Here is a 12,419-nt window from a genome sequence, read left to right on the forward strand (position 1 = left end):
TTATGGGAATCTTGAGAATGTTTTTAGCATCTCCCTGTTTGAAATTTTGGAAGATGAATTCCTATTCCACCTGTAGCCCTCAATCAGGTCAGCAACTCTCTGTATTCGACATTCTTCTGGCTTGGCTGTGATAGGTTTCCCTAGGTGTTGGTCTGGAATCCACTGATCCTCCCAAATTCTTGTTGAGAGTCCATTCCCTATCCTATTTCGTATCCCCCATTGAAGCTCTTCTCTTGCACTCATAATGCTTTGCCAAAACCATGAAGCATTGTTGGGAGTTTTGCAGTCCAGCACATTGCAATTTGGGAAGTACTTGCTTTTCAGAATTTTGCTGGATAACAGATTTGGATTTCTGATTATTCTCCAAATCTGTTTAGCCAGCAAAGCTCTGTTAAAACTTTGAATCTCCTGGAATCCCATGCCTTCTCGTTTTTTCTCCTTGGTCAACTGCTTCCAAGCTACCCAGTGAGCCTTGTTTTTGTTGTCTTTTTCTCCCCGCCAGAAATTAGATAGCATAGAGCTTATCTCTTTGCATAACTTGCAAGGTAATTTGAAACAAGACATGGTGTAAGTAGGCATTGCCATGTGCAAGGTAATTTGAAACAAAACATGGTGTAAGGAAGCTATGTGCAGTTGGGCACGCATTTTTTGTTGGAACTAGATGAGCATTTGTAAGATGATGAAAGGGTATCATGTCTTTATGGTGTTAATTCTTATAGACTGGCACTTGAAAGGAATACTTTTAAAGGATTCTGGACTTTTCAAGTTCTATTTTACTCTATGTTGGGATAAATTAGTAATTTCAAATTTTGTGACACCATTTTCCAACTCAATTACACCATATTTAAACTTTTATTATACTATTTTCTAATTCAATTACACTCAAGGACAAATTTGTGGAAAATGGAACTTGAGGCCCTATCCTCAATTTTAGAAACTTTCTCAAGGTTTCTAACAGTATCTTTGACTCTACTTGAACTTTAAAAACTCATGTATTATCATTTTACCCTCTTAACATTTGGTGTTATTAATATTATTTTTTAGTCATTTTACCCCAACACTAACGGTCAAACATAACGGAGTTTATTAATTCAAGTGATAAGACGTGTTTAACCTTTAAAATTATTATTACTTTACCCCCATAAACTATAGCCTTATTATCAATTTACCTTCTAGACTTATTTTTTAGGCAATTTATTCCACCATTAAACCAACTTAAACAAGTTAAAAAACTTTAGAAGATAGTACCCTCTTTTTTGTATAATAAAAATAAAAAAAAAGTTAGAGTAACTCTTCTCCTTTTCAGTATCAAGAAAAAAAGGTCAAAACATTAATCTCTTTCGTTTTGGCAATCTTATTAATATTGAAAAAAAATAGAAAAATAGGGGAGGGAGAGAGATAGCTCAATTTTTTTTTTTTAATACAAACAAGAAGAATTCAATATTTCTATCATTTTAAATTAATTTACTTTTCCGTTTATTACCCAATTCCAATCCCGAGAACATTAAATTAATACGATAATATTAGATTCTTCCTTATTTTCTTTCTTAACAAAATCTAATTTTCTATTTCCTTCTATCCTATCTCCTTTTCTTTTCCAAGTATTAGTAAGTGTGAAATTTTTTTTTGAGAAAACCCTTTTATTTTTATGTTTTTGGAATTTTAGAGTGAAAAAAAGGAAGAATAATTATTCCAAAAATTATATTTTAAATTATATATAAAAAAGGTAAATACATTTAAACATTTTCTAACATACCTTTTATATTAACAATAGGATAAAATATTTAGAGAGTAAAGCAATTATATCACCATAATTTAAAGGGATAAAGTGATAATAACAATGTAGTAATGCTGTAAAATAAAAGGGTATTTACGTCAAAAATTTATTAACATGCTGAGTTGAATTACCTATGAGGTGAAATGACTAAAAGATAACATTAGGGAGTAAATTGATAGCAATGCTATAGTTTAGAGAGATAAAGTAATAATAACCCTAAAAACTATTACTCACCTATCTCCTCTAATTCCAACTTTTTTTTTAAAATTTTGGCCATATTCAGGAAACTAAGATTGAGAAACTAATTGTTGGGGAGGGAAAATATCTTGATACCACAAATGCCCTATCGTACCCCTACTAATTTAGGTCCACATTTTAATTAGTTTGAATTACATTTTCCCCCCACGTTATATACCTATTTCACATTGCCCTTTCAAATTTTGTTTATCAGCATCTAACCCCTCTTTATTTGAATTTTAAGTGTGAATGGATAGACATGCCCCTATTCTTATGCTTTTATCTCTTTAGTTTTCCCTTATCGTTTCTTTTATTAGTTTGATTTCTTTTGCTTACTTTCTTTTGCTTAATTTTTCCTCTTCTTCCTTTTTATTCTCCTTTATTTTCTACCCACTATCTATGTTTGTTCCTCGTCGCACACTTGGGATGATTTCTTCTTCTTCTTTTTTTTTTTTAATCTCATTGTTTAAAATTTTTTTGCAATATCTTTTCTTATAATATTTTGCTATGATTCATCATGAAATATAGCATATTTACAAAAATTGTTGTAATTAAATACAAAGTATAAGATTATGTATAAATAGTTAATCAATTGATCATTGTTTTTTGTATCACAATAGGTTATCAGTCATCAACTACAAGAATAAAATTGTTATCTTGTTATTCTTATATACATATAATTGTTTGATTTGTTTTATATACAAATGAAAATCCGCTGCTTTTTGAGTTTGGAAATGTGATTGGTGGCTGTTTCGGTGGGCTGGATCTTAAAGAAGGGCCAGCTGATTGACATTTGTGGTGTCATTGGTCAGCTAGTCCTGTTTCTTCATTGTTATAAGATCCCAAGCTTATTAGTCCACTTTTTTCTGCATTATCTTATTTAATTTTTTTTCTATTTTTTGTTGCCTTTAGGTGGATTGTATGCAATTTATTCATTTATGGGAGAAGGTGCCAATAATAGAGCACCAAATTGCAACAGACTAAAACCCCATGGAAAAAATGTAAAAGATGGATAAGTTTGAAACAAACCGTCTTTGCATGAGAAATATATATCTTGGTGGAAATATTGAACAAACAGGTATTTCCAGTTTGATGTCCCCTTTGGCATATTTTGTTTTTCAATGCTTTTCCATTGGATACAACAATGCTCAGTCTCAGCCAATGTAGAAGATTTCTCTCTTCAGAAAGAGTGACATGGATAGTGATTGAGGAGTCAAGGAAAGCAGCCAAAGTATGGAAACTCTTAGAAGGAAAAATTGGTTGCTGTGATGGAAGATGATCAATGCTTAACTGGAATTAGTGTGGCAATAAACCTGTTCTTATATGGAATACGGAATCCAAATGTTTAATTAGGTAGGACTTGAACTAATTTGCCCATTTTAATGAAATAATTATCTTTGCTCTCAGTTGACTTCTTGTAGGTGAATGGCTTGATAGACAAAGTAAGCAACCATTTTAACATTACACATAAGAGTGGATTGGCTTATGAAAAGAAATCCAATGTCTTACAAGAACATTTAATTTCTTTAGCTTCTCATCAAACACAAGATACAAAGCTAGAATGGAAGGTCTATCTATGAAAGTATACTTTGGTCTGCAATGCTTTATTTCTCCTTCTGCTCATCCCTGGTAACTTGTAAACTAATTTGTCCACAAAATCAGAGTATACATCAGCCCAAGGTCTTCTGAATGCAAAGATGAGGTAAGGTACCAGAATGCCAACAAGAAATCCCAATCCAAGGCTCAAATAGAACCATTCATCAATAAATCCTTCATTGCTATCATTTTCAGTTTTTGATCCGTTTCCTGAACCCCCATTTTGGCACTCTAACCTCAGAGGAGCTCCACAAAGTCCCAAATTTCCCTCAAAAGAAGATGCAGTGAAAGTTGACATTTGTCCGTTATAAGGTACCGTACCTGATAAGTAGTTGTTTGATAGATTAAGATAGCTCAAGAATGATAGCGAAGCCATTCTTGATGGAATTTCACCAGAGAGTTTGTTGCTTGAGAGATCAAGGGATGACAGTTGCTTCAAATGTGAAATGCTTCCTGGAATTTCACCTGATATTTGGTTTCTCGACAGGTTTAAAACCATCAGGCCAGATAACTTTGATATTTCCACCGGGAAATTTCCATAGAAGTTGTTGTCTGAGAGGTCTATGGCTGTCAGAAGGGAAAGAGTTTTGGTATACTTTTGAAATTGATTCTTCAGACTGATCACCAACCTTTCTTCGTAGTAAAGGCCTCTATATGCCCCATACAATAGATATTCCAGTATCTTCTGCTCTACTTGCATGGCTTTTAGGTTTCCCAAGTTTGCTGGAATTCTGCCAGTTAAATTATTCCCTGCCAGATCAAGAACTTGGAGCGAACTCAAATTTGAAATCGCGTCTGGAAGGTCTCCTGAAAATTCATTTTCCCTTAACTTAAGGATTCGAAGATTGGAGAAGCTGTTGGCAAACCATGATGGTATGCTACCTGATAATCTGTTATTTCCAAGATCCAGGGTCTCCAAGCTTGACAGTTTCTTCAAAAAAGCAGGAAGCTCATCTGATAACAAATTGTCATTTAAGTGCAGAGACTGAAGCTGGCTCAATTGGCCCAAAGATTGTGGAATCATTCCAGATAACTTATTGTTTCCAAGGTCTAAAGCCTTCAAATAAGAACAATTCCCTATGCTTGCAGGAATGCTTCCTGTTAATTTATTCACGGAGAGATCAATAACTTGCAGTGATGGCATTTCACCTAGGGAGGTAGGTATCTCCCCAGCAAGCTCATTGTTGGAAACGGAGAGAAAGATCAAGTCTGGCATGATTTGACTTATATTCACTGGGATAGGACCAGAAAAATGATTGTTTGAGAGATCAAGTAACTCAATGGGGACAAGAGGAAGAGGGATGGGTCCTGTAAAGATATTGGAGCTCAAATCCACATCTGCAAAAGGTGCCACTTCCAATGGAGTTGGTAGCTGACCTTCTAAGTTGTTGAAAGAAACATTCAACAATGACAGGTTAGCAGAGATATCCCAAAACCAGATAGGGATGGACCCTGATATACTTGCATTTGAGATGTCAAGGAACTTAATCTCCTTTTGAGATTGAAGCCAAGTTGGAAATAATGGACCCATTTGGCATGAACCAGTATCGAGATTTCGAATTTGGAAAGGAGGAATCCAAATGGAGCTTACATTCAGGATGAAGGAATTTGCTGAGAGCCGCAAGATCTTTAGTTTATTCAGCTTTAAAAAGTGAGCTTCAGTTAGGATACCTGTCAACTGGTTAAAAGAAACATCAAGGACTGACAGCTCAGACGGGAGGCCAAATGTCTCTGGTAAAGTCCCACTTAATTTGTTCCCTGCTAATCCGATATTTGTCAGATTTTTAAGTGTTCCTAAAGAAGATGGTATAGGACCTTCAAGCATGTTGGCAGCCAATCCCAGTGTTTGAAGACTTTTGAGGTTCCCCAACCACTCTGGTATTTTACCATCCAGTCGATTGTTGCCTAATTCTAGGCAAAACAGATTAGCTAAAGCATTCCCAGAAACACAGCTTTCAGTTCCACCGAGCAATTCAGGCAGAGTTCCTGTTAAATTATTGCTAGACAAATCAAGATACTCCAAGTTGCAAAGTCTGCCAATAGAACTTGGTAATCCACCTTGAACGTTGTTAACAGATAAATCAAAATGCGTGAGAGATGTCATGTTCCCAACGTTTGCTGGAAGTTTCCCATGTAATTTGTTTGAAGATAAAGAGAGAACCTCAATGCTTTTCCAGCTTCCCTTGAACAGTTCGGAACAACTGGCACTAAGGTTGTGATTCAAAGCAAGATCCAAGTACCTTAGCCTTGGAAGCTCAGCCAGGCCAAGTGGAATTCTACCCCTAAGCTGGCAGCTGTCGAAATCAACATACTCAAGGCTGCTGATGTTGACAAGCCAATCTGGGATCGAGTCCAATCCATTAAAGCTGAGGTCCAAAACAGCAAGTGAAGTGAAGTTGACAACACTAAGAGATGAAAAGGAACCAGATAAGCTACAGGTTTCAAAATGAAGTTCGGTTATATTGGGTAGCATGTTTAGAACATGAAAAAAATCTGAATGAACTAAAGAGAGGTCCACCTGGTTCATCTCAAGATGTTTCAAAGAAACAAGGCCACCCACCCACTGGAAATTATCGACACTTAAGGTTGACAATTCTGAAGAAACATCAAGATACTGCAAGCTAGAAAGGTTTCCAAGGGATGGAGGAATTATACCAGTAAATCCAGCTTTTGACAGGTTCATATACTGTAAATTCCTTAAAGAACCAAAAAAATCAGGAATTGGGATTTCCTGAAATGTGTTGGAGCTCAAGTCTAAATGCGTCAAGGACCTCAGTTTTAGCAATGAAGGTCTAATCTCTCCACTCAAGTTCCAAAACCCGTACCTGGTGGTGCTACCATTAAAGCTATTCACTGGATAGGGGTTGCGGAGGTCAATCTTGATAACAGCACCAGTATTGTCATCACAAGCTATTCCCCTCCATAAGCAGCAGCCTCTGGCCCGCCATGATGAAAGCCGATTTTCAGGATCATTAAGGCCATTTTTGAAGTCAAGAAGAGCTTCAAGATCATTAGCTGAACAATTCACCATGACTGCATCAGCTCCAAGGACAGAGTCCCATGCTATTAGCTGAAAAATGAATGCAAGCAGAGCAATAACTGGAAAAAACTCCATAGGCTTCAACAGTAGGCAAAACAAAACACATCAATGATTCATTATTCTGAAAATCTTAAACATATATATAGACTTTAGTTTTTCTCTTCTCTACATATATATAGACTTTAGTTTTTCTTGAACTACAAGGTAATTTCATTTTCAATGGGAAAATCTTAATCAATGATTTTTTTTGGGAGAATGATGAGCATATAAAGTACGATTGCTCTCTGCTACAAGTCAACGGGCTTTGCTAATGCTTCAATGAGCAATTGAGCATTGTAAGTTTTATATTTGGTTTGACCTTCAAGAATCCGATGATCAACAACATGGACGTCCACGTTTCAGTCTGCCAACTGTATAGTAGTAATTAAGAAATATGCGATGATAAGAACTGAAAGGTCGGTCAAAGAAAGAAGAATCAATTATCAGTTTCACACTGGAAACCTCATTTGCATGGAAATTGTGGTCAGGGAACTGCACCAATCTAAATATTCGCCTTAATTTCATCCGACATTGTCGTCTTTTTTGGTTTTTTTTTATTGTTCTTGGTTTTCCAAAGTGCATAAATGATATTTTAGCTGAGTAGAGACAAAGTCATATCCTCTCTTTACACCTGTGACCTGTTAGAGCAGTTTTCCGTCCATTTTGACGGCCAATCAAGGATTGCCGTTAAGAGTCTCAAATCCTTCCAAAATGGCCGTTGGGATCATACCATCATAATGAGTTATATGCTAATTCTATTACACATACACAAATTTTGGGTCATATCAAAATAAAAATAAAATCCTGAATGTCATGCATATCTATCTATTATCTATTATTATTATTATTATTACTATATCAAAGTATGATGAGTCTTTAGTGTGAGTGTAAGCGAAAATTGATCTTAATTTTTGTGATACCAATATTACCCTTGACAATAATAAATGGATGGATTATATTCTATTGTCTTAATAATTAATAAGAATTATGTAACACTTACAAAGAAACATTCCTTGAATTGTGGTGATTGTGATGAATTAAACCAAAAAAAAAAGAACAACCAATTCATTGCATTTCATCAATAATTAATATCAATTTTCCAACAATTACAAGAATAAAAAGCATTCTCTCGAGCTATAGTGAATTAAATTAAAAAAAGAAGAACAAAATTCATTTATTTATATATTATATAAAAATATGGTGAATTTTAGTGGTTAATAGTGTAAGCAAAAAATGATATTAATTTTTGTGATGCCAAAATTACACTCCTTACCAGCCTTTTTTTTTCCCCAAAGGACCATGGTACAAGCATTATTGTTGAAAAGGGATAAGAAATTAAAGATTGAAAACAGCAAAGCAACATGTTGACCTCTTGAAATAATGCTTCAAAGGTCCACAATCAATTCAGTCTTTTGTTTTACCATTATTACCTAGAATTAATGAAAAGGATATGTGCAAATTAGAACAGAAAGGGCTTTCGTAGAAAATAGAAAAACAAAATGTCATTTTACTTCTCTGACTCCAGGCACTCAGTTTGATCGAATTCCCTGAATCTGTAAAATGAATTTAGTTTTATTCGAACTTTGAAAAGTATCGAATTGAAATGTACATACAGTTTCTAGATAAAGTTTGCAGCACTAGTCCAACAAGACAAGAATTAGCTGTTTCATGACCTTTATAGACAGCACAAAATTGCAGTAGTTATATTGTTTCAATAGCTTGTGGATGGCGTTACATAAATCATTGAATGGTTTATGGTCATGAATCAGGAACTAGGGTAGATTTTTGTTTTTGTAAGAACTGCCCACTGGGGCTCCAGTAGTTTTGTGAGATGCTCTGTCTAGATGAAGTCCAACCTGAAAGGCCAAGAGACTTGGCTCCATGGGAAGCCTGCTTAAAGGCAAGTCAGATTGTGCGAGTATAATAATGTTCAATATATGTAGAAGGTGTATTCTACAGAGTTGAGATGATTGATTTGTGTCTTAAGTGCCATTAGGCTATTCTCTGACAAGGCTCAAGAATGCCTGGACCATTGAGCATTTGAGCTGGTAGGCCTATCTGTTCTTGTTCACTTAATTCAGTGCTTTCCAGACCTGGTCCTAGTTTATTTGAATCGCAATACATTGAAATGCTACATGCACCTTGGTAATATTTGCATGGCAAACCGCTTCACTTGGATGAGTTTAAGCCAATATCTGCATCTCTAATTTCTTTTCTTTTCTGAAATTGTTTTAACTGTTGCAGATATTCTAATAGTAGTCCCCCTAAAACAGCCTGAATACAAAGTATCGAATGAGAAAGTAAAAGGTTTGGGAATTGCGTTCATTCCTTTGGAGGTGAGCCTCAAGGATACCATCGAAAGCTTCAAAGAGAAGAATTTAGTTAGCCTTTGAACCATGGCATTCATGTACTCTGAACAAATTGTTAGCAAGATAAGTTTGGAAAACATTCAATTTCAAACTTTTCTTTCTTGTTTGTAAGAGCTCTTACAAATCTTATGTAAAAGATGCAATTTATGAACTTTTCCGGAAGTCTTGCTCGTGGAACTAAGAAAGGCCATGTATACAAGATATCCGATTGAGATCATGAAGTTGCTCCAATAAGTTAATCCCTGAAACCCTTTCAGAGTTGTTACAATTCTGGTTTTCTGGTTTGGTTTGGATCATTTAAGCTGCTTAGCAGGAGAATGACCTCAATTTCATCTTGTGATCTTTTAGTAAATTTTGAGTGGTTTCTGTACCAAACCATGTTGACGGCCAACCTATGACTGCTGCTAGAAATCTCAGAATTTCTTCTTGTCTGATGGGATCAAACTGTAAGCATGTTTTAATTTTTTTTTTCTTTTACTTTTAAAAATTCTATTGCACATGCACAAATTTGCGTCGGTTCAAAATGCCACATCTTTTCAAAGGGACATGAGTATTGAATCTCACATAATTGTTTACAAGATCACAAATTGTGCATGATTAGTAAGACACATTTTATGGTAGCCTAGGTTTTTCTTTTTTCTTTCTATTGTGGGATAAGGTTTATGTTTTTATCCAAAAAAAAAAGGGTTAAAAACAAAAAAGTCTCCTGTGATATACCTAATACACAGAAATGCCCCTCGTAATTTCAAAATATACAAAATGACACTTCATTTTTTAAACTATATTGTAAACTAACAGAATTCGTTAAATTTAACGGAATCCGGTAAACTTAACTGAATCCGGTAATTGTAAGAGTCGAGACCTTTATTTTCGTTAAGTTTAATGAATTCTGTTAGTTTATAATTTAGTTCAAAATATGGGGTGTCGTTTTGTATGTTTTGAAACCACAAGGAACTTTTCTGAGTATTAGGTATACCACGGGGGACTTTTTTGTTTTTAACCCAAAAAAAAGTATATACAACAATGGAGAGATTTTAATAGTTTGAGCTCCAGGATTTCCAAACTAGATTTAACGTTTCATAGTCATGTAAGTTCGAAATTACATCAAACCAAAAAGAGTTGATTTCTTTATCTATGTCTATGCATGTATGTACATATGGTCTGTATTTTATGTTTAAAACATATGCTTCTAAAGATATCGAGCCATAAAAATCCATCCCACATGTGCTTTTGGTCACTCAAGTACTTATTATGTGGTCACTAAACTTTCAAATCGATATACTAATGGTCTTACAGTCCAATTTTTTGTTGTTTCAATGTTTCAATGAAGGCCAGCCTCCCTTTTTTCCATTCACCACTTTCATCAATCTTCAAACTCAGAAGATAGATTGCAATTGTTTAAGAAAGAAATAAAATAGAGATTGAAATTACTTGTAACTTGTGGTCCTTTCAATTGGCTGTAATATGTTTTCTGTTGAACAATATTATAACTTGAAGAAACTATATTTTAAAAAGATAATCTCCGACCGTTAAGTTTTAGATGAGAATACCAATTACAATCAAAGTTTTTAGGAAAATTCGTGAATTTAGTCCATGAACTTTTACACTTAAACCAATTTCGTTCCTGATGATTTTTTTAAACCAATTCAGTCCTTAAACTCACCATCACATTTTGCCTCTTTCTCACAATCAGGCAGGGAGGTACTTGTAACTCAAAGATACTCGGCAATCCTTCGTTTCCATCATGCGTGTACAAGGCCTAGGTGGTCGGGTTCTATCGTGGGATTGCTGCAACGGGACTACCTTAACAGGTTCAAATGACACATACTCTGGCTAACTTCCCAACCAAATAGTATAATACTTGCACAAGAAACCCTAGCGCAACACGAACTTGTCCTATAAAGATGTACCAGTGCATCTTTGAGGAATTAGAAACTATAGAGCCAGCAAATAAATTAACCTATCGTGCAAAGACAATACTCAATAGACCTCAATGCACTGGCATATTGTTGTGAATACATATTGTTGGAGTATTTTAATAAAATAATTAAATTCTCCATTAAATGTGCATGTTACAAGGAAAATGAATTGGTAAAATTTTCTGCAATTTATAGGTGTTTGAATGGTTTTGAAGAAAGATTTATTATATGAAATTATGGCTTTTCAATTACAACAAGTATTTGTAACCTACAATACAAATTTGAATGTGTTTTGAATGGCCAATAATATCAGCATTTACTTGGTGTCTTATTAGTAGTGTGGGTTATGTTTGTCTAACCTTTCTTTACCTATAAATATGCATAGTTGAGATGGAAAAATATCTACTACTCTATTATTTTCTATCACATAAATTGGCAAAAAAAAAATATTAGTATTAGTGGAGCTATATTCTCTTAATTGTACAGACTAATGAGTGTGACAGCAAGTGTGACTGGACTATTGTATCCTGGGGGTAAACAAGTCGGAGATTTTGCTGCACCAAAATTGATTGTTCTGCAGAGGTTTGAATCACTTTAAAAAAAAGCGAGATATCCGTATCTCAACCCTCCATATTTGTGCATTATTATATTATTATTTTAACTATTTTGTTATAGTTAATTTTATAATTGTTAAAATTATTATTATAACTATTGTTAATTTTTCTATTTAACATTTGTATTTTTATTCTAGTGTAACAACACATTATTTGGCATGTTTGGAGAAGACATTAGCTGCAATATACTTTGGCTACTAAAAGCTGGTTAGGTAGAGTCGGGTGGGTATTAAGGTGGTCATTAGTTCTGTAATCATAAAGAGAATAGACTAAATAGATGGCTTGTTCACGACAATTCCATACAACTAGAAACTAACCTTTCATACCTGATCAAATTTGACTTTTAAACAAATTATCAGAACTCTAGGAGTGTATGATTTTTAAGCAACTATTAATTCACAGAAAAATGTGCCATGGAGAGAAAAACAAGAATTGCCGTACCTGATTTTAGAGCATAGGGGTGTACGTGTCGTTTAGTCTCTTTTTTCACAGAGTGTACACTGGTCGCCGGGGTCTGTCCAGGGCTGCAATTAGGTATCTATGGAGGTATCTATATCTACCTATGACCAGAGGTACTTGAGCTGTGCAAAGTACAGCTTGGGCCCCCTAGAAATTTAGTCGAACATATAACATCAAATTATTTCGACACATGATGAATGAATAGAAATATAGGAAAAAAATTGAGCATCAAAACAAATAAAATTGACAAATGTTATTTGAACTCTTATTTTTGTTAATCGTATTTTCACTATTATTTTTAGAGTAAATCTTATATACACTGATAATGTATGCACCATCACCATTAGATTTATGATATGTGTGTAAAAG

The 12,419-nt window shown here is 34.5% G+C and overlaps 2 protein-coding genes across 2 annotated transcripts; both read right to left on the minus strand.

Moving 5' to 3' along the window:
• On the minus strand, positions 1-585 carry LOC113759566 (uncharacterized mitochondrial protein AtMg00310-like). Its single transcript, XM_027302143.1, has one exon. It carries the CDS (start codon positions 583-585, stop codon positions 1-3), a length of 585 nt encoding a protein of 194 aa, XP_027157944.1.
• A 2,999-nt stretch (positions 586-3,584) lies between these two features.
• LOC113759567 (receptor-like protein EIX2) lies at positions 3,585-6,725 on the minus strand. The gene has a single exon (XM_027302144.1). It carries the CDS (start codon positions 6,723-6,725, stop codon positions 3,585-3,587), a length of 3,141 nt encoding a protein of 1,046 aa, XP_027157945.1.
• Between the last annotated feature and the right edge of the window lie 5,694 nt (positions 6,726-12,419).

Source organism: Coffea eugenioides, chromosome 2 (assembly GCF_003713205.1).
Source record: "Coffea eugenioides isolate CCC68of chromosome 2, Ceug_1.0, whole genome shotgun sequence".
Taxonomy (NCBI): domain Eukaryota; kingdom Viridiplantae; phylum Streptophyta; class Magnoliopsida; order Gentianales; family Rubiaceae; genus Coffea; species Coffea eugenioides.

Bases quoted from the DNA above. Each gene is read 5' to 3' on its own strand.
- LOC113759566 (XM_027302143.1), bottom strand. From the start codon at position 585: ATGGCAATGCCTACTTACACCATGTCTTGTTTCAAATTACCTTGCAAG.
- LOC113759567 (XM_027302144.1), bottom strand. From the start codon at position 6,725: ATGGAGTTTTTTCCAGTTATTGCTCTGCTTGCATTCATTTTTCAGCTA.